General features: G+C 38.0%; 1 protein-coding gene across 1 annotated transcript in view; it reads left to right on the top strand.

Moving 5' to 3' along the window:
• LOC139730719 (integrin alpha-7-like) overlaps positions 1-26974 on the top strand; it is a 68475-nt gene that overhangs the window by 14297 nt on the left and 27204 nt on the right. Inside the window, 10 exon segments of the mRNA XM_071641586.1 lie at positions 13038-13171; positions 13656-13735; positions 16689-16895; positions 17675-17760; positions 18851-18927; positions 20048-20258; positions 21086-21188; positions 22603-22705; positions 24799-25054; positions 26035-26136. Coding sequence (XP_071497687.1) covers positions 13038-13171; positions 13656-13735; positions 16689-16895; positions 17675-17760; positions 18851-18927; positions 20048-20258; positions 21086-21188; positions 22603-22705; positions 24799-25054; positions 26035-26136 — 1359 coding nt within the window.

The raw sequence follows: 26974 nt of genomic DNA, 5'->3' as shown, positions 1-26974 counted from the left end.
TGAGATGGTGGTTCTGTGAGGGAAGATAGTGCATACCTAGCTTGACTTGACAGCATGTATACGTTCCACACCTTACCATCTGATTGTCAAAGAACACAAATAGCAATCTGTCATATGAGAAATCCCTGTCAAGGTCAAAATTCTCATGCTGCCACCAGCACTAGTGTTATGATTACACATCCTGTATCCTGGGATCTGTCAATCATGTTTTTCCTGGAGTGGCATGGATAACACTATCAAAAGTACAACTCAGTTCTTAGAAAGTCAGAGAAATGAAGGAAAAACATGACACTGTCTTATAATACAACTATAGGCCTACATCCTTGGATGTAAGCCATGAATTTTAAGTTCATAATCACACAATTGAAAGTACAAATGTAGTTCGAATTTCCATCTCCACATGGGTGTGTTTAAAAGTGTTACCCATCATCTCAACTATCCTACTACCTAGAATGCATTGATCTAACTCGAGAGAGAGAGGATCAAGTTTCAAAACACATTTGGAATGGCGTTAATGAACATGGTTTGAAATGCGATTCTTGGGGTGTCGCATTATCTGCGTTTATCTATCTCAAGAAAGATTCATGTTTTAAAATGCATTTCGAATGGTATTTATGCACGTGGTTTGAAATATGATTATCAGGGTGCCGTGTTTTTATATTCAAACATCAGTCATATAATCAGGATTCAAGTGTTATCACTGCGAAGCTGCTTTGCGCCATTCAACCCAGAAAGTACAGTACAACTGAGGTGCACATGTTTTTGTAACCAATGACGTGTATTCTGGAAGATGACCTTGGCAGCTGGGAGATATGAATGCTATGCAAAACGATATTGCATTTATTTACTCGCAGAAGGGTGATCGTGGTCTCACATACATTTCAAATTGCAGTTTGAATGGCGTTTGAAAACACACCCCGCCTTCACATTGGTCCCTGCAACGCGGGGACAGCCACAAGAGATCTTATCTTTTTTACGACTGACCGTTCACATTGGTATCTCATCTGTCCCCGAGCTGTGGGGGCACTTTGGGGCTGGGAGCGAGCTCTGCCACTTGAATCCAGGCATAGCGCATGCGCACATTTGATGACCACAGCTGGACCCTATCAATTGCGCCCCAAGGTCACTCTCCCCTCCAAATCTTGTCCCCGTACCCGACTTGATTCGCGGGGACGAGGGGACAAGTCCCAGCGAGCGTTCACATTATGGTTTTGGAGGAGAAAGTCCCACAGCTCGGGACTTTCCCCGCGTCGCGGGGACCAATGTGAATGCGGGGACTGTTGCATTTTTTTCTATTGCCCAAAAATGCCTCAAATGCCTTTAGGATCGTGATTCTGCCTCAGAAAATTTGTAGATAAACATACCCTATGTCATGAATACCGGTCCTTTTAATCTCCGTGCTTTCATACAATAATTAAAATGTTGCAGTAAAGGTGAAGAAAATTACGAGTATGTCAAATTCATTTATAACAGCCCCGATGGCTTTAGCTCTTATCAGACATACATGGTGTTCTCAGAAATGTAAATATGAACAGCAGCGTGCAAGTTGATAGTGCATTGAACACATTGACTGATCAGGGGAAGCATCACTGGTTTCATGGAAATAGAGAAAAAGTCACACTGAAGCAATTATCAGTTCTACATGGAATTGAGACACATTGAATACCATAAATATGTGCAAAGTCTCCCTTGTTTTGCAGGATGCTGTCTGAAAATTGACTTTTTCTACATGTACATTGTACATTACACTGTACTTGTGTGTCTTGACCAAAGAGTATTAAACCTTGGTATACAGATCACCTACATATAGATGCATATACAATGTGATATACCACACAGGTATCTCCCTAATAAGCTTTCTGAAACTACCCTGATTTTGCTGTGTGAGTGGTGACATGCCTGAAATTCCATATACATACACACTACTTATTGTGCTGATTTTATCCTCTGTTGAAATTGAATTGAGTCTGAAATACCTACGCTAAGCTGTGCCCTACCTGGGGTAGGCTGGAGCAATTGCCACATTGGCAGTAGGAGTTTCAGATTCTCTCCCCTACGTGGGCTCTGAGGGTATATATCGAGTGACACATGTCATCTATTTCTGGTTGTTGCTGTGATGGGTATCACTGCCCATTTCTCCAACACATTACTCTTCTGGCAGAGCAGAGAATCTAATAATGTCTTATTGAAAGCAGCCTTGTTTCACTTTCTCCCATGGTAGGCTGTGAGCCAGATGTTTCTTCTGTTCACTCTTTGTCACAGACACCTGAGTGTATAGTGGACAACTTTTATATCAGCCTCTGCATCAACTCAGTGTTCAGCTATTCTTACAAATTGTATGTCAATAAGTCTATACCTGTCATCCTCTTCCCATCTTTACAAAAAGGAAAACAAATAAAAACAAAACAAAGTTTCATATGAAACGTCTGTAAAAAAAATAATGATAACCAAAAGTGATTTTTGTTTGTTAATAGCTGCTAGTGTTTGTGCTTAGTGTGACTATACCAATGTTGACATCATTCTTACATTGAAAGAGGGAAATTGCAAAGTGTGTGTATAGAAGTCTCTCAGTGGAAACAATACCATGCCTAAGTAGCAATTTTGTCAAAAACCAGTGTCACTGTCAGGAAGTTTTTTATACCAATTGTAAACATACAGTACATACATGTGTATATGCATGCAAGACAAATTTGGGTGTGAATGTCTGGAATTTGCATTGTAACAATGCAAACACAGTCTGACAATTTTCATTTCCTTGCCTGAAATTATGTTTAGGTTGAGGATAACAGATTTTAATATTTTCACTCTGTCCAATCCCACATATTCCATTTCATGTAGTTAACCTGTCAAAGGAGCCTGTGGACAAATTGAAATTGAATTTCATATCACAAGAAAAATTGCTCACAGATTTTCACTGTAACAAATTATAAGCTGACTGTGCTCCTATGCTGTACTAAAATGTTCGAAATATAATGGAATGGGGACAAGTTACCTTTAGAGTGGGGGAGAGAAACTGTGCCAATCTGGCTGAATTGTTACTGACTAAACCTTTCGATTGCTTGATTGATTCATGAGAATAGTGCAGTGTTCCCACTTGATGGCTATTTTCAGTTCAGCCTTGCTAAAGTGTCCTGTTGTGGGTCATAACAGCAATCCCAACACATACAGTGTATCCTGACTATCAAGCACAGAACAGTGTTACCCTGTACACACGTACCTGGTACTTGTACTATAATAATGTAGATCTACTGTCCAGTTACATTTTTTTTTTTAAAACCAGAGTATGCAACAGAATGTGCACAAAAGATGTGATTTCTGGAAGGAAAGCAACCACAAAGAAACAAACCCATTGTAATTCTCCATGGGATATTGATATACTTGTTACAATAAAATTTAAACATATCTTGACAAGATAAAAGAGAGAGAGATGATATGATGAGAGAGATTATGTTATGATAGCAATCACAAGTGCACATCTGCTGCATAGTATTGCTTTTAGAAGTGTAATAATGATTGCATATGTTTCATGCATTCCTTTGATGATACTAAGGATGTATCTGAAAGTGGTAATATGAATGCCTTGATTTGCAATGATATTCTCATCTATGTTTGATATGTACTGCTATGGTAATTGTTGACTGATTTATCCATTTATGTATGTACAGTGCATCTCTAAGCACGATGTGTTGACTAGGAATGTCTACATTATGTTAGAGCATATTTTTGATACAATGAAGAAAGAGTAGTGTACTGACAACTGCAGTTAGATGTGCAGCTACATGTATGCCAACATACTGGTCACTGATGATAAAGGCAAGGGTGTTAAAATCAGTTTTCCCCTCTAGAGCACCATGGGCACCAGGCAAATTTCCCCAAAGCATAATGTTTTTAAAAGTACGAGGTAGTAATTTTGTACTCGTGTGGAGCTCCTGTAGGCTGCTACATGTAGAAGTGTATGCATGCATTGATGCAGTATTGCTGTGATAGAAAAAAAAGGTCCTTTGGGTTTTTTTTTCTCAATCTCTGTCTTTATCTCTGTGTGTGTGTGTCTCTCTCTCTCTCTCTGTCAAGAAAGAAAAAACAGACATTCACATTTCTATGTGAATCATCAATGTCATGTGATTTTTGTTTTGTCTTGAGATTTTTTTTGTCGGTGATGCGTGTGTGTGTGTGTGTGTGTTTGTACATGTATATGAGTGCATGTGAGTGTTGGTATGTGTATTCCTTTGTTTAATACAGTACATAATACTCTCCTCATGCATTACTGCATGTCCACAATGTGATCTCTAGAGCAGCCCATGGCATAGGGAAGGCACTTGTTTAGACACGACAAAGAAGCAGAGGCTTTCAACTATGCACAGTAAATGGTATACCTAGATTTTATTGTACCACTCATTCCCTGTGTGTATTTTGGGGGGATCTGTAAGCCAGGAATTTCTTCCACAGCTTTTGCTTGGCAGTGATGTGACTGAAGATCTATGCGTAAAGTTAAAGTTATGGACCAGAGAAGATCTATAAGTACCTGTCATAAGCATCAGATATTTTGGCCAAACATAAAATGAGGAATGTTTCCTCTGCAGTCCCGTGTATAGAACACAAGTTCTGAGAACCATGTTGTTGTATGCACAGTGTAATTGTTTCATTTACCAATAACTGGTTCACTGAATCCTTTCCTGTTAAAGTTTGTATATGTATGGTGCATACCCATGAATGTTACAAGAAGTACCAGTTTATTTCAAAATGCCATTGTTATTACCAAGGAAAACTGGAGCTTTTTAAAGTGAACGCACACATTGCTGTATTTCTACTATACAGTGTAAGTAGTATCCAGAATCTTAACTCATTTGCAACGTCGTCATAACAAGAAGTGGAGGAATACATAGATTAAATCTGGTAGAGAGGTTTATATTTTGAGAAATGTCTTTCAGTTGAATGCAGGGTTTTCTGTGTGGATTACATGGTAAATTGTCTGAAAACTACATGCCAATGGCATTCACAACGGCTGTTGATGCAGCTAGTGAGTAATTACAATCATTGCCTTGCAATGTTTACATGAACAATTGTTGCTAATTTTTAGACAAGACTTAATCTGTTCTGTCACAAAAATTCAAACTTTTGTGAAAGGAAGTACTATTACATTGTAGCTGTCAATTTTCAGCAATTGATATAGAAATAGTGAAGTTATGTACCAGATTAAGTGTTACAGAAAGTAGTATTTTCTTTTCAAATGGTGAACCACTTCATTCAGAGTAGTGTATTCACAACTTCTTTGAATCACCTATGATTATTGTTCATTTAAGAAATTGTCTCCTGTAAGCATTCCTTCTTTAAGTTTCATATTTTGCTAGCAATTGGAATCAGAGAAGCATGCATGAAACTCCAGATGAAAATCACTTTTGTGAGTTATTGCTATATATGTCAGTCATTTTGTCAGCCTTAGGAATATGACAATAATTATGATATACACGTGATTTTATGACCATGAACTCTTTGCTGCCCAAGACTTTTTTTTAATAATTTGTACTACATGACTCATCTATCAAACCCATTTCAGGTTAATAGACTGCAAGAGTGCTTTAAAGGGACATCACTCCTTTTGATGGCATTTTGATATTTTAGTGTAGAGTACCATGTGCTGCAGTCTGCATTTGGAATGCCCACTCTTCCAATTTTTGCATCTAGTCTGTTTCATATTTCAGTCAAGTTGCACATATACAGTACGTATAGTACACTGTACATGTTGTAGGTCCAGTCTATTGTTTGTGTGTACTCAATGTTGCTTTTGAATGTTGATTCACTGAAATTATGTGTAAGGATTTGTTTACCAGAAACATGAGAAATTCCTGTTTTTATATGCTATTTTTTGTAAAACATTTACCAAAGTACTGTAAAACGAGGAATTTTCGCGTGCACTTTAATTTCGCGAATTTTGCGAGCGCCAAGATTCGCGAAATTAAAATGCACGCGAAAGTTCTTGTTTACACTATATGCATTGAACGCCAGTGGCACTTCGCGAAAATTTCATGCCACGAAAAAGGCTGTCAGCTCCAATTCGCGAAAATTTCATGCCGCGAATATATCATGTTTTACAGTATTTCATTATGGCATTGGTCAAGGCAGTGGATTACACCAAGCAGAGAGCACACATTCAAGTTTGATCAATTACAAATTTGCGTGGGCTGTGTGTATGAAAAGATGGCATTTGGATATTTGCATCATAGCCAATATTTCATACAAATTGTATTTGAGAGATGAAGCATATGCAATGCATGCATGCATGTACAGAAAAAGTGGCAAGAACCCTTTTGGTATTGTGGAAAATGCTGTGGACTCCATATACACACATGAAAGATTTAATTTCTGACCAGTGCATACATACCCTCCCCACCATGTCCCACTTGACCTCAGTATAAAAATGAGTGCTTCTCAGTGCTATAATATTGGTCATTGCAGGGCCCCAATAAGAATGGCACTGGTAGCAAAAATTATGTTATCTTGCATGTAGGCCTATACGTAAGACCAGTACCGGTATTATTTTTGTTTACAAGTGTGCATGGTTGCTATATCACAATTCACTGTTTTGTAAAGTGCAGTTTACTTGTTTTTCACATCCTGCTGTTATATGTATGTCTACCTGTATACTGGGAGATAAAATGTTATACCCAGTACATCTATACTGTTCATCCGGGTGGATGCTGACTTGTATTGCATCCTCACGCTGTGAAGTGTGAACCTCCAGTCAGTGAGATGGAATGAGGAAGGGGCAGGGAATGCCGGCTAAGTGATGTGACACTGTGAGAATATTTTTCCTTGTGATGTGAATATCATTCTACTCCCCCTGCTCTCCCCCTGTGCATGATAGCCCCATGACTCACTCATCAAACAAAATGGAAGACTCTAATATCACTCTCACCCAGGGAACGGAGGATGCACTGGTGCTTGCATGGTGTTGAGCTAGTCTACAATGCAGAACTAGTTTGATCCATTCCTACAGACAAAAGAAAGAAATGCATCTGCATATGAACTTGAAAAGAAATTATTAATGGTCATATGATGTATGACCTCATGGATATTGTTATTCCACTGGATACTTGGATTCAGACTACTTTAGAACATGTTATCCTAAATTAATGGTTGATGATTTTTAAACCATGTCCATGGTAGGCTTGAAGGTCTGACTCTTGCAGACTACATGTCTTTTCTGTAGAGATGATGTTGGAGGAAAGCATTTATGACATCTGCCATAGAAATGAAGCATTTGAGATGTACTGGTCACTTTATTCTGAACTGAGTCACATGTACCTTGGACACAGTTTGTCACACAGCTTATCATACTGTGTCTTGGAGGGTAAGCTTGATTGTGTCATTTGTCACTCTCAGTATAGCCCTCAGATGCCGAATAACAAAAACCTACAAAATGTAGTTTTTATATAACAAGCAGGCAGCAAGATACAAAGCCACCCAAAAATACTATATCACAGTCGGGTCAGTGACATTCTAGATTAAAAGGTCATTTCACTTATCCACCACATCAATAAATGCATCAACACTACTGGATACACATTTTTTTTTTCATTCATTTATTAATTAATTTATTTCATTTGTCGTGATCAACTGCCCATATGACCAGAGTTTTCCTCAATTTAATAAACATGTAAAATTGTACCGATGAAAAGAAAGAACTGTGCTTTTCACCACACATCACAAGTGCACAGCCCTTGCAGATGGGGTCTGGTCTAGATGCTCTCTGATGCTATTCAGACCTATTTTTAAACGTAATGTGGTGGAATGGGAATCAAGATTTTAGGAAGTAATTTTGCAAATTCATTTATATTTTTCATTGATGTGCTTTAGTGACTTGCCTTCTTTTTGAGTTGTATAGCAAATTCTGTGTAGCGGTGTGATCTCCCTAAGAAAAGCAAATAAGGATTCTTCCTTACAATCAGAGGGATGGTAGACAGAGTTGGTAAAGTTTTGGTTGAGACTTGGATTGAGGTTTTAACTTTTTATGACATAATTAGAAACCACTTGTATGAAATATTAAAGAAGACACAATTCTAAGAGGGATTCAAAGTTCATTTCATGAAAATCAGTTGGATGAAATGACTGAGATATATCCAAAAACAAAGCAAATCAAAGTGGTCCTGATGAAAGATGGGTCCCACTTTTTAGTAGAAACTCTGGTTTTGGATACATCGACCATTTCAAAACCAATTTTTATCAAATAAACTTTGAATTCCTCTTAGAGTCGTATGCTGTGTGATATTTCATTAAGAGGTTTCTCATTATCTCACACACACGAAAAAAAGTTGGAAACCTGAAGCCCAATCTCAACCAAAACTATACCATCCTTTTAAAGTAGATTTCTTCTAAGAATTCACCTTTCATAAAACATTGACTTAATCCGTCTAACAAGTTACAACCAGTGCCTCTGTCACATTGATACACTTTGATACACATAATCAACAATAGCAAAAGATGGAAGTCTTTGCTGCTATGAGATGAATATGTACACTGAACACAGGAACACTATTGTATCTATGATTTCTTAATAGTCAGTGAAACAAACAGATCATCTTGTAAACTCTCAATCATACAGAGAACGCACACATCCGTAGGTTGTGCATGAAATGTAAATAAGTTTTTATATGTATAATTCCATAAATGGCAACAAGTATAGCTTGGGTTTCTTTTCACAGAAATCATGCCCATGCTAGATATTTCATTGGCATGGGTTTTCAAAGCAAAAGCAGATGACAGAACGAAAAATCTTCCTTAGACAGGAGGTCCATTTCAATGTGTGTGAATGTGTGAGATGCAGTTATATGGGTGTGGGAAAATGTGTTTCCTCATATCATGCTTGTATCACTGTACCTGGTAATTTAATCTCCTATATAAGAGTTTGAAGTATATCCTGCATCCTTTATGAACAGAGTTTGACAGCTGCAAAAAAAAAAAGGGAAAAAAAGGTTAAATCATGTTTGTTTACTGCAGTAGAGGTCAAGTTACAAGAACATGGCATGGTATTTCCTGGTCAGGATGTTGGTATCTCAAAGGCACCAGTGTGACCATGGAAGGAAAAGGGTCTTAATACTGTGGTTTTGATAATTTCTTTAAAGAGATAAGTTTTTTGAAATATTACTGGTGTGAAATAAGGGAAGATGAAACCCCAAACTGTTTAAGGGGTGTGTTCAAGCTCTCTTTCTAAGTGTTCCGCAGTGTACTGTACCCGTGCCAGAGGAGCGCTTATAAATGCTTCTGAAGCGCAGTGAACTGTACTGTAGCAGTCTAAAAGTGGACTTCCTCCTGATGTAGTCCAAAAGCATACCATACCATACCTGTAGTGCGCCAGAGAGTACTTGATTGCAAACTGGTCTAAAAGCATACTGTACTGGAAGTTGACTCGAGATTATTTAATTCTAATAGTGACACTGGTTTATAGTGTAAGTGTTCAAACTGAGTGACTTGCTCCTATGCAACATGTGACCCATTTGAATCAAATTCGGAACATGACTTGAAAAATACACTGTCTCCGCAGAATGCTCAAACAATCCCATTACCAAACAGTCTAGCACAGCACAGTTACAAAACGGTATAGTTCAGTTCACTTTGAGTGCTCAAACACAACCTTAACGTCCCTTGAGTTTAGAGCACACTGCTGGACAAAGCACACTATGTACAAACTGTAAAATGGAGTTCCCTGAACTCCATCGCTTTGTCTTACCAGGTCATAATCATATTCATAAATTAAATAAAGCAAGGATGCCATCACTTCACCACTCCCCCATTGGTTCTTACACAATCGTGTCATAAAATTCATGTTTAGGTTGATAATGTAGCAACTAGAAAGTGATACTTGTACAATCCCTTCCCACCTAAAAGTTACCAGATTTGGTTTAATACAGTAGTGCGGTTGTTAGGAGGAAAAGTGACCAAGTATAGATGTATTGGAGTTTGATTCCCCCCCCCCCCCCCCCGAAATTATGAATGTGATGTACAAAATAGGAATAAAGAGTAGATGATGCGACATTAAATGTCTTTCCAGCTGTGTAAATGATTGTTGTTTTTATGACTGAGATATGATTAAGGCTGTATGTGATGGAGATAAAAGCTTTTATGTTCAGATTGCTAGTTTGACTTGAAATGACATTTTTCTCCCTCTGACAGCAGTAGCCAAGGTGAAGTTGAATTGGAGAGGACTTTATTTTCTGTTTGTTTGTTTGTTTTTTTCTTCTTTTTCTCTGTTGATTTTCATGGAATTTGCATTGGTTTATCTGCCCATCCTTCTTTCTAGCGAGATCAACAAGTAAACCAGATCCTTTTCCTGTTCCTTCTGTTTCTCCTCTCAGCCTGGGAACACATGATGGTTTATGTCACTTGTGAAGATTGTCAATTAATCATGACATATAAAGTAAAGGAAGCATACAATGAATGTGTTAAATTCCTTTTTATTGTGTGTACGACTGAATACAAAACATATTTCTCCTGTATTTTTCAGTATTGTGTATGGTTTTAAGAGTGTCGGTGTACAGACAGACCATATAGCATGAGACAATACTTTTTATTTGATTCATGACTTCACAGCTGAGAACATTCATGACTACATTGTACATTATACGGATCAAATGCAAATTGTCCTAGTATTAGTATATTAGCCTACTGCAAAGCAAATAGTATACGAATAATTTATGAGTTGTGAGTGCATAGGGCACGAATATCGCACGAGGCGCGAGATAAGCCACTGGTCTATTCAACAAGGCGCGTAGCGCCGCGTTGAATAGACCAGTGGCGAATCTCGCGCCGAGTGCGGTATTACGTGCTCCAATGCACGAACAAAATCATAAATTATTCGTTTTATACAACACCTTGTCCACAATCACAGTACTAAATTAGTGACCGCTTACTCAGGAAGGCCCAAAAATAAATGTAACATCAGGCAGAGAATTGTAAACCACCCTGTGTACTGCTTTCAAACACTCGTCATGATTCGACCACGACACAGGAATCACAAACTCCGCAGGGTCTACTAGTATACCTCATTTATTACGCTTACGTTAGATCGAGTTAGGCCTGACTGTTAGGCCGATCTGAGATGTCAGTAGATCTAGTAGTAGGTCTAGACTTTGTCTATTTCCGAAAATGATTTTGTATAAAAACACAGAAAAATAATCAAATTACGGTTTCTCAACTTGAAATGAAGTCTTGATTTTGGGATCACTGTGGTCCACGTAGCAGATCAGAGTCAAAAGTAAAAACACAGCAGGAGGTGTAAAGGTCGCGATACATGCAACTAGCTAGGTAAAGTAGCTGCGCGTTGCAGTACTCCGCCGCGCCTGGTATGGGAGACTTACCGGCAGCGCAGCGCAGCCGGCCAGCACGTACAATGTACACTGTAGTTTGCTGGCGCTTTGCTACGGGTGGGTGTGAGCCACAGAACTCTGTGAGCGGCCATGCATTAGTAGCCCCCCGCGAAGCCGTGCTATAGTACCTTCGAGCCATGCAATAGGCCCATGCCAGGGGCCTATTGTATGGCTGTCACTCTCAATGAGTTTGATAGGTATTTTCTATTGAATGTCATGTGACATGCTCTTGGCCAATCACAATTCGACATCATTCTGAGGTGTTGTATAACTGCTTCTAAAGATGATATGCATATGTAGCATTTATAAACTTAAGAGTATGTCAGTAAAAATATCTATTTTAATTCATACAGTATAGGCAGGTACCTGTATATTGATGGTGTTTCTCTCAATATGTAATATTAAGCACCAGTAACTTTCCCATTAGTACCAGTCTTATCACTTTGTTGTCCAGGTAGTATCTCTTTCACGAATATAACAGGTCACAGTTAGTAAAAACAAACAAACAAACAAGCAAACAAACAACAATTTGTAGTAGAGTTCATGCTGTTTTTGCAGATATGTCTTTCAGAGTTTAACTTTCCAAGTCAAATTAAGTTACATATGATATGCAGAGTTCTTGTTTGAACTACAATAGATGTGGGGCAACTGAATGGAACAACAAAGGTCAAGCTACTCATTATTTCACTATCACAGTGTTAGAAGCACATCACTAGTCATTGAATCTACTATCCATTTTGTGCCTGCCCTGCTGTATGGGTGAAGGTTTTATTTCCTTGCTAGCTGTCTCAGTGGAAATCGTCCAATTTCATGGAGAGATAGCCCTGAAACTGTATTGCCTTCCCTTGTCTGTTGGACGTGGCTGTCAAACTGAAAAATATATGAAAAGTGCAGTATATCATGAACACTTGTTCATTACTATCATGGATTATTGGGTGGGGTGGGGTAGGATGGAGATAAAGGGATAGCGCAAACAGCAATGGGCACATGCTTTTATCCATGAGATCAGATATCTCCTGCAGCCTAGAAACACTGTCGGGTCTCACACCCATAAATGGAATAGACAGTTCCAGCCCCAATCACTTTGATATACTTGATATACCAAAGGTAATGGAATCAGTTGGTGGAAAATTTATGAAAAATCAGCAATATCAGCTTGATCAAAACTCATTGGCTGTGGTTAGTGAGGGGACATTCATTTGTGAATTGCACCTTATTTGGAGGCTAGACTACTAGTAAATTGTTCATGATTCATAGGGACTATGTTTCTCAGAGTACTTTAGATTCAGTGAAACTGTAGTGTTCTTTTGAGGACGTGTGAGTGGATTTTGAGTGGAAAAACCCTCATGCAAGGACATGTTAGTTGGTTTAGAATGAAACTAAGCAATTGCTTTAATGTTACATAAGGCCTATATGTTGATGTGGTTTTTTTTTTCATAATTCCTTTTAAGGGATATTCAGGGAAGGCCAGATGTTGGCCAAGAGAATAATTTTTGGTAGTGATCTAAATAACTATCTGGATCATAAAGTATCTTTTTGAGAATGTGTAATCATTTTGAATAGAGATAGGATGAACATTTGAAGAATTGGTGTGAGCCAAATACAGGACATGTGGAATCTCCTTTGAATATTTTATTCACAATTTTCCTGTCTGTGTCATTTTATGTCCTCTTGCAGAATTATAGTCGGAGCTCCAATTCATCAGACAGACATTAATGCTACAAAACCAGGCGGTGTCTTTCGCTGTCCTTTTTCATCAAACTTTTCTGATTGCACGCTTCTCCCGCTGGATAAAAATGACGAAATCACAAGTAAGTAACAATTGTAGGATGTCCATCACTCGAAATTGAGGAAGTGAATGTAATTCATTGTCAAACATCATTAAATGGATAACTTGGAAATAACGAAAGGCAGTGGGAGTGTTTTGTTTGATGTAGTTTGGTGAGTTTGAGTAGTTATCAAGTTATGATGGATCAATATATTTTTCCAACAATGCAGTGTTTATACCTGGTACATGTTTTCCATGTATTAAAACAGACACACACTACTGAATTGTCTGAATTTAGGATACTTGTCAACTTCCAGGTGTACTTTGAATGGGTAATGTAAGATGTACAATCACACCCACTCACTGGCCCCGAACTTCATGGCGGTAAAGCAATAACAGTAGCATTAGTAAAATAGAGGTCTATAGGTTTAAAATATCAGTCATTTGATGAGTAAACAAGTTTGTTGCATCATGCTTTGTATTGTGTCTTTTATACAATGATTCCTTTATTTCTTCCACCTCTGTAGATGGTGATGGCACACCAATGAAGAGCAACCAGTGGCTAGGGGTGTCTGTGGCCAGCCAGGGACCTGGGGGTGCAGTAGTAGTAAGTTGAATTCACCATGCAGTGCCTTCCCTTGTCAAAAAAAAAAGTCCATAAGAAGAATTTTCTTCAACGTTTTTGTCCCCGCCGAACGAGTTTGAGTAGGGGACTATGAAACGGGCTCCGTACATGTGTGTGTCTGTGTGTCCGTCTGTCTGTCTGTCTGTCCATCCGTCTGTGCGTCCGTGTGTGATCAAAATGTTCAAAATGCTACTCCTTCGCCATTTCTAACCCGATTTTGATTCTGTTTGCTTTATATGATAGCACTACATGGGAGCTTTGAAACTTCTACACAGAATTTCAGTTGTGACCTTTGACCTTGACCTTTGAGCTATATTGTACATTTTGCTTCAAAATGCTACTCCTTCGCCATTTCTAACCCGATTTTGATTCCGTTTGCTTTATGTGATGGCACTAGGTTAGGGCTTCAAAACTTCTACACAGAATTTTGACCTTTGACTTCTTTGACCTTTGACCTTGATTTTTGACCTATATTGTACATTTTGCGACAAAATGCTACTCCTTCGCCATTTGTAACCCGATTTCAATTCCGTTTGCTTTAAGTGATGGCACTAGGTGAGGGCTTCAAAACTTTCTACACAGAATTTTGACCTTTGACTTCTTTGACCTCTGACCTTGATTTTTGACCTGTATTGTACATTTTGCTATCAAATGCTACTCCTTCGCCATTTCTAGCCCGATTTCGATTCCATTTGCTTTATGTGATGGCACTAGGTGAGGGCTTCAAAACTTCTGCACAGAATTTTGACCTTTGACCTTTGACCTTGATTTTTTATGCCTCCGCCACGAAGTGGTGCCGGAGGCATTATGTTTTCGGGTTGTCCGTCCGTCCGTCCTTCCGTCCGTCCGTCTGTCCGTCGTAGCGTCCGTCCGTCCGTCCGTCCGTCCTTCCGTCCGTCCGTAATGAATTTTGTGGACAGGGTAACTACCAAAACCTTTTGAGGTATCCTAATGAAACTTGGCACGTATGTGTATTAGGGGGTGAAGTTGTGCCTATCACATTTTGGGTGCACATGCTCAAGATCAAAGGTCAAAAGGTCAAGGTCAAATGCTTAAAATTTCACTATTTCCCCCATATCTATGCAATGCCTGAAGATATTTTCTTGAAACTTAGTGTACACATGTATTACCCAATTAAGATTCTCTGGTGAATGTTTGGGGTCATGAGGTCAAAAGATCAAAGGTCAAAAGGTCAAGTAAAATGTTAAAATTTTACATTTTTCTCTGTATCTTGGAAATTGTTCAAGGTATCTTCATGGAACATAGTATATATGCATGTACTGACTGGCAGTGGTTATCTAGGGAATTTAGGGTTCATGGGGTCAAAGGTCAGGGGTCAAAGGTCAAGGACAATACTTCAAAATTTTACTATTTTCCTTATATTTATGCAATGCCAGCAGGATTATTTTTTTTTAACTTGATGTATGCATGTATAACCCAATAGAGATTCTCAGGGATTTTTTTTTTTTGCCAAGAAGGTCAAAGGTCAAAAGGTCAAAGATCAAGTGAAAGTGCTGAACTTACTTCTTTCTCCATATCTCGGAAGTGGCTCAAGTTATCTTGAAACTTAGTACATATTTATGTATATTCTGCCTGACAGTGATTCTCTTATAAATCAGAGGCCAGATGAAAATGATAGCAATTTACTGTTCAATACAGAAATTGCACTTTTTCTCCATACCTTGAAAATTACTCAGTGCATAAACTTATGAAAGGGTCAAAGTCAAGTTAAAGTTCTTAAATTCCCAAATACATGCTCTCCTATTCATCCAATTAAACATAGGTCAAGGAAGGTAAACATTCAATACATTTGTGACAAACATGTCATTTTAATATTTTGCCAATTTTGTGAAAATGTAATCACACATTGTCCACATGTACTACATTGTATAGACCTATTAGGAGAATCATGCATTATGGTGGAGGCATACCAGTCGCCATAGCGACATTTCTAGTTTACCTATATTGTACATTGGCTACAAAATGCTACTCCTTTGCTATTTCTAACCCGATTTCGATTCCGTTTGCTTTATGTGATGGCACTAGGTGAGGGTTTCAAAACCTCTACATAGAATTTTGACCTTTTGACTTCTTTGACCTTTGACCTTGATCTTTTTACCTATATTGTACATTTTGCTACTAAATGCTACTTCCGGCGGGGACATATATTACGCACCGCGTAATTTCTACTTTTCCTTGTTATTGTTTACTGTGCCCTTCATGATAATGAGAAAAATGTTAGCCTCACTACCTTTGATAATAAAAGCAACAGGCTCTGACTCTCCTCCCAGTTTTTTTTTTTCTTTTTTTGCAATACCCCCACACCAAGAGTACTAGAAGCAGAGACTCCAACTCTCCCGCTTTCGATGGGAGATCTATCGCCGAAAGCCCATTTTTGCAAAATCTCCCTTTCTCCCGCTTGACATTTAATTTCTCCCTCCCTACTCTGTGTCTCCCGCTTGAAATGATTTCTTACTTAGTGTCGTCGTATGTTAAAAAATAAGCCTTAGATAGCATGAGAGAGCATACCCTATAGCTTCCAGGGCCCTTTTAAGCGGGCCCTGGACCCCGGCCGCATGATATGCGCGAAGCGCACATCAAGTTGGAGTCTCCCGTTTACTAGGGGTTTCAGGTGGGAGAATCTCCAGATCAGAAGGTGCTTGGGGTTGGAGTCTCTGTAGAAGCATCATATTTACTGGTATATTTACTTTTCATTCATCCTTCAGTCCATCCCTCTATCTGTCCATCCATACACCCATCTGTCAGTTTGTCAGTCTGTGAAGAGCTTCCTTGTTTAAATATAATAAATATGAAAGTTCTTATTTGACATTTTTCAGTCAGATTTGACTTAAGCAGGGTCATAGGATTTCAGATATTTGTTTAATTTGCGAGTAGAATTGACATGTTTTTCATCTGTTGTGTTTGGTCAACACAGGCGTGTGCACACAGGTATAAAGTTCAGCCAGCCACTGTCGATGAGGTCCAGGGTTTGGGAAAGTGCTACTTCCTCGACAATGAATTAGAAAAGGACCTCTTTACCATGAACGGGTATGTGCCCTGTGCTGGACAAACCAAGCCCGAAAACTATGATGGCAACCTCTACAAGTACTGCCAAGCAGGGACGGATGTTGCCGTTACCAAGGTAACCAGTATGACAACAGCCTGTGAAACCTGATAACTGCATAATCTTGACATAACAAAAAACCTCAGAATTTAGGACAACTGAAGAAGACATCTGTAGGGGTAAATTTTAAAAGGATGTCAATTTGTAGAAAACAAAAGAAGAGAACAAAGAAGTTATGCAACTGGTTGAGAAATGACCCTTCATCGACAAAGATAAGCACCGATTATTCAGTGTTTTAGTAGTAACCATGATAAAAAGTGTGTGCCCTTTATTTTTTGTTGTTGTCATGGCTACTACACACTGACTAGTCAATGCTTATTTATGTCAATGTAATAGTAGTAGTAGTAGTAGTAGAATTAGTAGTAGTAGTAGTAGTAGTAGTAGAAGTAGTAGTAGTAGTAGTAGTAGTAGCAGTAGTAGTAGTAGTAGTAATAACAATGATAGTAGTAGTAGTAATAATATGAATAATAGTAGTAGTAATAATAATAGTAGCAGTAATGATAATAATAATGATAATAATAATAATAATAATAATAATACATTATTATATACTGCATATCAGCTCTGACAGAGCTCTCAATGTGCTTTACATCCAAGATGATAATGTATGGCAATTTGTCAACCAATTGCACTAGGCACAATGTGATGCAAGAATTTATTAATTTGAATGAAGAAGTTAATATTACTCAAACCTTTGTATATCACAAAAGCAGAAATGTTAACCGTCACTCATGCCATAATTTTCCTCACCAAACATATTATGTGACTTGATGTATTCACTCTGCGTATCTTAACAGATGTCACCAGACATTACTATTCAGGAGTACATCATGGGTATCCCAGGAACAGATAACTGGCTGGGTGGTATTGCCACTGCCAATGTGTGAGTATAGTCTAATTTTCCGCTTCATTCTTGTTTACCCCTTTGAAGTAGCAGAATGTGTGGCACTGAGACCAAGTTCACATGACTAACTGTAAATGAAATGCTGTATTATTCATATTGTATTAGATCAATTGAGCCAAAGACTCAATGCAAATACATATTGGAATCATTTTAATGCCTCCGCCATGAAGTGTCCCCAGAGGTGGTATGTTTTCAGATTGTCCATCCTGATCCATCCATAAAGCATTTTGTGGACAACATAACTTCAGAACCATTTGAAGTATTTAAATAAATCTTGGCATATGCATATATGAGTGAACAAAAGAAGACATGTTAAAAATGAAAGTGAAATGTGTGACTCTGTAATCACAAACATTTCCTTCCCCTCAGTTTTTACATGTGTTGGCTCTTTAAATTTAATTCCAAAATGTAAAACCAGATATTGACAGGAAATGAAATGTCCATTTAGAACGTTCATTATTGCCATTTGGCGATTTGTGTCACAGTGATTTACAGAATATTCAGTACTTTTTTTTTTCTGAATTCTATTCTAATCTTGATGCATATTGTACCCCATGTCATTGGCAAGACTGTAAATAACATGGATGAAATGTATAAACTGTAAACATCCATAATTTCGCATAATAATTTTTTTTGCACTGAGTGGCTCAAAAACATATTCCTGGGTTCTTGAATTTGCACTGCACGATTGTCAACCCGTTTTAAATGTGCAGAGAAAATTGTGAAAATATTTCTGCAGATTTTACAATTTGCGTAGTTAAAATCAAATCACTGAATTTGTACTGTGTCTGACTCTGAAAGATCTTGATTGTGTTTTGTCTTGCTTTATTTCTTGCCCCTTTCTAACTTAGAGTGTAGATGGCATAACACAAAAATATCCATAGTTGGTGGAAGTGACATTCTAGTTTATAATACAGGGCAGATATTTTGAAAATTATCTAATATTATGTGTAATTTTGAGTCATTTTTCTGTGTAATTTTGTAATATATTGTTAATTTCCCAAGTTTTTGAATGAGTTTAGAGTGATGATATTTAATTGTTTTCTTGTATTCTCTTGATGGTGATCAGTCCTGGACAGGCTCTACGAAATTTGGTCAGTCCTCTCGACTACCTGAACAGTGGTGTCAGCTTCAATAGCTACCTTGGTAAGTTCTAGCTTGAGAGTTTGCATTTTTGTCTTGGGGGGGGGGGGGGGGGGGTAGTCCCATTGTCTTATGGGAGCATTTGGCAGCGTGGATGGCTCAAGGTAACTTTTGCCCTAAAAGTGACAAGTAGTTTTGAGCTGTGATTATTTTAGTCAAGCATTCAAGTTCTTTTTTTCTTAAAAGAACATATATTGTTTTATGTGTGTGAAATGTGAAGTAGAGTCTACCCATGACAAATATCAAAATGAAAGCAACAGATCTATGAAACTTTGAGTGAGATCCGATAGCATTGAAGGCCCAAGATATAATACAAATATCTAATTTACATTGTGCGCTGGTGTATGAGTCCCACCCCCTGACTTCTGATATGACTGAGAAAAGGAAAATGGATGGTGTATGTTACATTTTATGAAAAACAGTGGAACATTGATAAGTCATTTTGACATGTGACCCTGCGGGTATCATAAGATTGGTATGATGGTCGTAAAGACTGGAGTCACACTGGTGAAAAACTCATAAGCTCTAGTTTGAAATGTAGTCTGAAATGGTTTTGTAAAGACACATTTTGTCAGTGACTCAAGAATGCTTATAAAGATGTTGTGGTTCTTACTCATCTTTAAGGTAAAGTAAATTCATTAGAATGGGTAGGAAGCAAGGTTTTGCATTTATCTGTCCAAATACAGTACATGGAGAGTATGACTTCTGTAATGTTGCAGCCACCTATACAAGATGCCTGCTGTTAATCACATGACTCATCAGGTGATCTGCTGATCTTTGGGTCATCATTACTTTTTTTTCATGACTTGAACCCTTTGTCCCCAATTTTATTATTACTCTTGGTTGACACATAGCAAACTTTCCCCTTTTGCTGTTGGAATTTTCCACTGATAATGACTTGATACACCCAGTTGAAATGAGACCTCAATGAGGACAGGGTTTATGTCTATTTTGTCCCAGTGAGGTCTACAACTCGTAGATTCGAGAAATATATCAGTACATGGGGCTACAGATTCTGGATTCATTTATTACTTAATTCTGTCATCAAGTGCAGCATGCTAGCTTTGAAGTTTATGGACTCATGATTTATTGGAGTCCGCTCCTTTCTCTTTTTTCGTGGCAGGCTTTTCTGTGGCATCAGCACAGCTGACTGGCGAGTCTGATGTCCAGTACTACATAGCAGGGGCCCCAAGGGCAGATGCTATGGGCGCTGTCCTTGTCCTTAAGAAGGACGAGTCACTACTGCGGCCAAGCTTCTTCTACCGCATCAATGCAGAGAAGCCGTCGTCATCCTTTGGCTATGATGTGGCTGTTGCCGACCTCAACGGAGACGGGTCAGTCTATTTCTTTTCTCAAAATACCTTGCTTATTCTTGTGCTAGCCTGAGGACTTCCATCTCTTCTGCCATGTTTAGAAGGCAATTGAGAGAGAAGATCAGATGAAGTATTAAAAAAAAGGCACACTTGCATTGCATTGGAGTTTCTGAAATTAGATTTACAAAGATTACATTTGCAAATGGTATGGGGTAGGAGACTAATGTAGAATGGTCATACTTTCTTGCATGTACTTCTGCTTTTACTGATGAAAGTTACTTGTGTCAAATGTGATGTGTGATGTGTCAGATATGCTTCCGTGGAAATACTTTAATGAAGACTCTTCTTCAATTGTTTACAGGACTTTCTATGATGTTGTAGCTCAAAAAATATCTATGTTAAGAGCTATAAACCTTCTGAGATTTTGTACTTAGCAGGTGATTATTTAGAATGTAACCTCGATATATGATGGTATCATCTGTCTTTGTTCCTGAATCACTTTCATTATAGAGCATTTAGGAATTACAAATAAAGTATAAAAAGTAATTATGGTCCAACACCTTTGTATCTACATACTCACTTGGTGAAAAGTAACTCATCCTTACACTGTATTTTTATGTCATTGGCTGTATTTTCAGTTGGATAAGTTTATTTTCCTGGCTCCTTACTGATATCTCAAGCTAGAACAATTCAGTTTGTACTCCGGCACTTTGTCTTAAATTTTTAAGAAAATTTTCTGTACCTCTGTTTGTATGTAGACTTTTATGCCTTAATAGACATAGATAGACAAAGTTGATGAAATATCTGGAGAGCCAGCCTTTCTTATTTGTTTGCTCATGCCCATGTAGCTTCGATGACCTGATTGTTGGAGCCCCCCAGTACTTTGATCGTCAGCCCCAGCCTACGGGAGTCGGTGGAAGGGTCTACATATACGAGAACATTGCTCATGACGTAAGGACACTTTTCATCCTGTTTTCTTTTCCTTTTAGAGAGAGAGAGAGAAAGACTGAAGTATGCTTTTGATGTGGTAGTAGTAGGCCTTATTTACCAAACATACAATAGGGCTTCAAGAGCAGCAAATAATCAACTGATTGTAGCTTTAATATGAGGATGAATTGTGGGGTCAGCTTCTCTCAGTATTTCATACCTGGTCACCTACTCTTATTCTACAATTTTGTACTTGCTCTTTCAGTGCTGCATGCCTTCTCTGAAAGCAATGTGTGACAATAGTTTGATGCCTCGAAACAAGTGACTCTTTCTTGTGAAGTATAAATTATAGAATGTGTAACCATTGGCCCTTGTGAATATATGAAGAGATACAAAGAGAGTTGTTATATTTGATGGAGGCTTGACTAAGTCTACCCCTATTAAACAGTCTTTTTATACAGAAATATATTTCTGTAGATGTACAAATTCATATAGCGTTTAGGGTATGTACGAGCTTGTCTCATAAGTGAGAATGACACCCTTAGGATAGATCATCAATATGGATTGGATGCTGTCTTTGTATGCATACTCTTTGGCTCTGCATCTGTATATCCTATGTACACACATTCCCCCTCTCTCTGTCTACATATTCATTGTCTATTTGCACATTTTCATCTATCTATCTACAGACCTCATCTCTCACTCGGTTTCTCATTTATGTCTTGATGCTAAGTTTTGAATTTATTCATGTACTCATCTCAGGTTTTATAAAGACAAGAATACACAGATGCTGCTTTTCCAATGTGCCCCTTATTGAATAAAAGGTAGTTTTGGTATTTTATGTTGGTATTTGGTATGGAATGAATAGCAAAATACATAAATACATGTGTGGGACATTTTACCAGTCACCTAGAGACGCAGAGTGTTTTCTGGCTATTTTCTGATTTTGATATTACCTGTTTCAGAGTCAGCTTTCTGATGATCTGTCATTTGTCCCAATTTGTTTCCACAGAAATAGTCAGAAAGCTAGCCATCAGATAAGTAAAGTTAGAGATCATTAATTTTGAAGTTTCATGGCCGATGGACATACGAGAACTGGAGATGAGGCAATTTAACACAATAGTTTGATGCTAAACTCCAAAGTAAATTACAAGTTTCATTCAAACTAAAACACTGTACACTGTAATTCTAAATCCTTGTTTGGCTCTGAAATTTCGGCTGGAGCTTATATGAAGAAAGCAAACTTGTTGATATTTGAATCAATATTGAATTTCTCATCCTTCAGCCAAATGACTTACTAATCAAGCTATTTTCACAGCTTTATCTAGTGGAACTCTATCAGGATAGTCTAGGAATGGATCAGGTAAAGGCAATGACACACAAATTTAATACTGGTCCAATTTTGCCAAATCTCTATCCCTATCTTATGTTGCTGCAGGGTACATTTGATGTGGAACCAATCAAACTGACAGGAAAGAGGGACTCCTTGTTTGGTCAAGCTGTTGCAAACATCGGGGATATCAACCTGGATGGCATGCAGGGTAGGAAGATGGCATGTTACACACTCTTTTACACCAGTTTCATGTCACAATAAGTCTGATTTATCAGCCAATACTTTTTTTTTCTTAATGCATGAGGTGTACTCTTTTTTTTTTTATGCCTACAACACTAAGTGTTGCCGGAGGCATTATGTTTTCAGGTTGTCCGTCCTTCCGTCCGTCCTTCCATCTGTCTGTCCTTCCATCTGTCCGTAATGAATTTTGTGGACAGCGTAACTAAAAAAAAAAACACGTTTAAGGTATCCTAATGAGACGTGGTGTGTATATGCATGAGTGGACAAAGTTGTGCCTATCAACTTTTGGGCACACATGCTTGAGGTCAAAGGTCAAAAGGTCAAGGTCAAATGCTCAAAATTTCACTATTTCCCCCATATCTATGCAATGCCACGAGGTTTTTTCTTGAAACTGGGTGTGTACATGTAATTCCAAATAAAGATTCTCCAGAGAGAATTTGGAGTCATGAGGTCAAAGGTCAGAGGTCAAGTGAAAATGTTAAAATTTCACTTTTTTCTCCATATCTTGGAAATGGTTCAAGCTGTCTTCATGGAACTTTACTTAGTACATATGCATGAAGTGACTAGCAGTGATTATCTAGGGAATGTGGGTGGTCATGGGTCAAAGGTCAAGGTCAACTCCTCGTAATTTCACTTTTTCCCTCATATTTAAATGCAATACTTTCCAAATTTTTCTTGAAACTTGATATACATGTATAACCCAATAGAGATTCTCAAGAAGTTTCTTGCCCAAAGGTCAGAGGTCAAGTGAAAGTCTTAAATATCATTTTTTCGTCCATATCTCGAAAGTGACTCACGGTATCATCATGAAACTTTGTACGTACAATGTATCTACACAGATGCATGTTCTTCCTGACAGTGATTCTCTTGGGAATTTTAGGTTCATAGGGTCAAAGGTCCAGGGTCAAAGGCCAAGTTAGAATGCAAAAATTTTACTTTTTGATGGTAAAATTACACTTTTTCTCTATACCTTGAAAGTTAACGATGCATAGGCTTATAAAAAAAAAGAGTCAAATGTGAAATAAAAATCCTCAAATCCCCAAATACCTGTGCTCTTAGGCAGTATAGCCATCCATCCAATTAAACCTAATTCAAGGAAAGTGAACATTCAACACATTTATGACAAACCTGTCATTTTAATGTCTTGCCAATTATGTAAAACTCATCACACATTGTCAAGACATTGTAGTATAGACTTATTAGGAGAACCATGCATTATGGCGGAGGCATATCAGTTATCAAGGGATGCATCCTTTATGTATGGTCACCATATATCTTTGAATAAGCAGGATGTGAAGTGGCCTAGTCTCAGTCACAAGTGTGAAACTTACAAGCTGCCAAATTATACAGTAATGTCTTGAGTGCATGCGATTAAGAATGCTTAGAACATCAGCCCTCAGCTGACTTTTGACACAGTAAAGTGTATTGTGAACCATTAATTGTTCTGCAAGAAGTCATTGGCCCGAATTCAAGAAGGTGGTACAATCTTTGTCCATGGTTTAAACCATGGACAAAGACCATAGTTTTGTATGGGGCGCCAAGTGTCGCATAGCCTATTTCGTTACAAAATCAGTCATTTCGTCGAAATGACCATTTTGTTGACGAAATGACTGATTTTGTAACGAAATAGGCTATGCGACACTTAGCGCCCCATACAAAACTACGGTCTTTGTCCATAACATGTGGGGATAGTAACAGTCATGCAAAGTATGATGCATGTGATTATGATGAATGATGAACAGTGAGGGAGTCAAGAGAGTAAGAAGTAAATTTAGGGAGAACAGGGTAAATTTATGCATAACTTGAACAAGTTCTTGCTTTTGCAGCTGGCAAATGGGGTTTTTTTTTCAGGTCAAAAGTTAGGATGTGCCTCATATTCATGGTTGTACAATGTAATAGTGTTTACAGTCATCTCTCTTCCCACAAGACAATTAATTCTACTCTTACATCCTTCACAAATTTCCTCTTTCTTTGTGCCTCACATGAAAATTTGCAACCACTCATAAAAAAAAGGAATGGAGTGCATCCATCTGTAACAATTATATATGTATGTTCTTCCAGACATTGCCATCGGTGCACCATACGAGAATGATGGAGAAGGAGCTGTTTACATCTATCTTGGTAATGCCGATACAGTCATCCTGCAGCCAGAGGCTCAGAAGATCACACCCTCTGACCTTCCAATGGGCCTTAATGGCTACCCCTTCCCCAATGCCACCTTTGGATACTCCATCTCTGGAGGTGTGGATCTAGATGGCAATGGCTTCCCAGAGCTCACTGTTGGTGCCTATGATGTAGAACAGATTGTCATCCTCAGGTACAACTCTTACTCCTTTTATTTCTCTATCTCAGTCTCTCTCATTGTATCTATATCTATATTATATTAATGTTAAGATTAGTAGATGTAGATAGGTACTGCACTTGTACTCTGAGGAGGGTTAAAAGGGGTTATTGCAAATGAAAGCATATAATAGGTCCATATTTAGGAGGGTGGTTCAAATCCAAATCATTGGCTAAATTTAGTTTTTGGACTAAAAATATATTGTGAAACAAGCACAATAAACAAGTATTCATGTGCAGTTATTATATGATATATGTTGGTGTATGCTCTTCACAAGCATTTACGCAGAAGAAATTTGCATCAACTGTGGACTGAATTTAGACCACCTTTGTGATTACTTGACAATGTGTTGTCCTGAAGACATTCCAACATGACCGTTTCCTCATCTTGCTTATGGACTTCAAGTCTAGACATTTTACTACAGGCAAGATTTTACATGATACACTGTGCATGTACACTGTATTCTATGTTTACATACCTGTATCCTATCTAACAAGAATATCTTTATATAATATATATATTTTATATGATTTTAGTAATCAGTGTCAGGTATAATGGGTTACATTGGGTAGTACTGTAATTTTGTCCCACACAAGAAAAACAACCCAATTTATTAGTCCCAGCTCCTTCCAATACAGGACTCTTGTCACAACTTGATGTGTTATTATGTTTACATGCTGAATGTGTACCACATACATTTTATTTCGTGAAGTTTGCTATTGAATTAACATACGCCTGGGCAAATTTACATTCAAACAATGGTCCTGGCTGACAGTTACTCGTAGGATGACAGTCACATTTAGACTTAGGAATCTATGAGCTGCATCAGATGGGACTTGAACCTCTGGCTTTCTGCTTAGGAGGCGGTCACTCTACCACAAGGCCAGGACATCTCCAGATTTTGATGATGGCATGACATTATTTTTAATCTTTTTTATTTTTTGCTTTGTGTTCAGGGCAAAGCCGGTGATTCTCATTGAGGATGAGAATTATATCTCTCACAATGAGCTAGATCCACACACCACCAACTGTGAATACAGCGGCAAGCCAGCTCACTGGTAAGAATACCCATGGTTTCAAGGCAAACAATCCTGTTGTTCTTAAAGGACAAGTCCACCTTCATATAAATATGTGGATTGAGTGAATGCAGCAATATTAGTAGAACACATTAGTGAGAGTTTGAGGAAAATCAAACAACCCCTTCAAAAGTTATGAATTTTTAAAGTTTCTGCTCAGTCACAGCTGGATGAGAAGACTACTGTAACTTGTGATGTCACATGTGTACAACGAGATAAGGAAAGCATGAAGAAAATTCAACATATTTTCACTTTTCTCGCATAACAAAAGAACACTCAACTTCTCTCTTTCAGAAGGCATGGGGGGAATAATATTTCCCCAGCTATACATCAGTAACAAGTCGAAAAAATGTGCACTTTATTAAAAAAGTAAAATTTTGTGAAATTTTCTTTTTATTTTCCTAATATCGTTATACGCATGGTATCATACACTGTAGTAGTCTTTTCATCCAGCAGTGATTGCACAGATACTTAAAAAATTCTCAACTATTTAATGGATTGTCAGATTTTCCCCAAACTTTCGCTGATATGTTCCACTAATATTGTTGCATTCACTCAATTCACATGTACATGAAGGTGGACTTGTCCCTTAAAAGAGACCTCCGGATGATTTTCAGATGTTTACATTTGAACAATGATAGATTACCTAAACTGAGTACGGGTTTTCAGAATTTATAGTGATTGGGATGAGGGATAAGAATGTCAGCCTCACCATAAGAATGCATGAGTTGGGAGTCAGGGAAACAAAACAAAAGAAGAAGGTATGCATGTACATTCTACACAGGTGAACTTGTCAATCAAGCAACTTTGTAATGGAATT

This window comes from Diadema antillarum, unplaced genomic scaffold, assembly GCF_040938485.1.
Source record: "Diadema antillarum isolate AM-2024a unplaced genomic scaffold, OU_Dant_1.0 seq00000329_RagTag, whole genome shotgun sequence".
NCBI classification, from domain to species: Eukaryota; Metazoa; Echinodermata; class Echinoidea; order Diadematoida; family Diadematidae; genus Diadema; species Diadema antillarum.
Note: the sequence above shows the minus strand (reverse complement) of the source record. Positions and strands in the feature narration are given on the sequence as shown.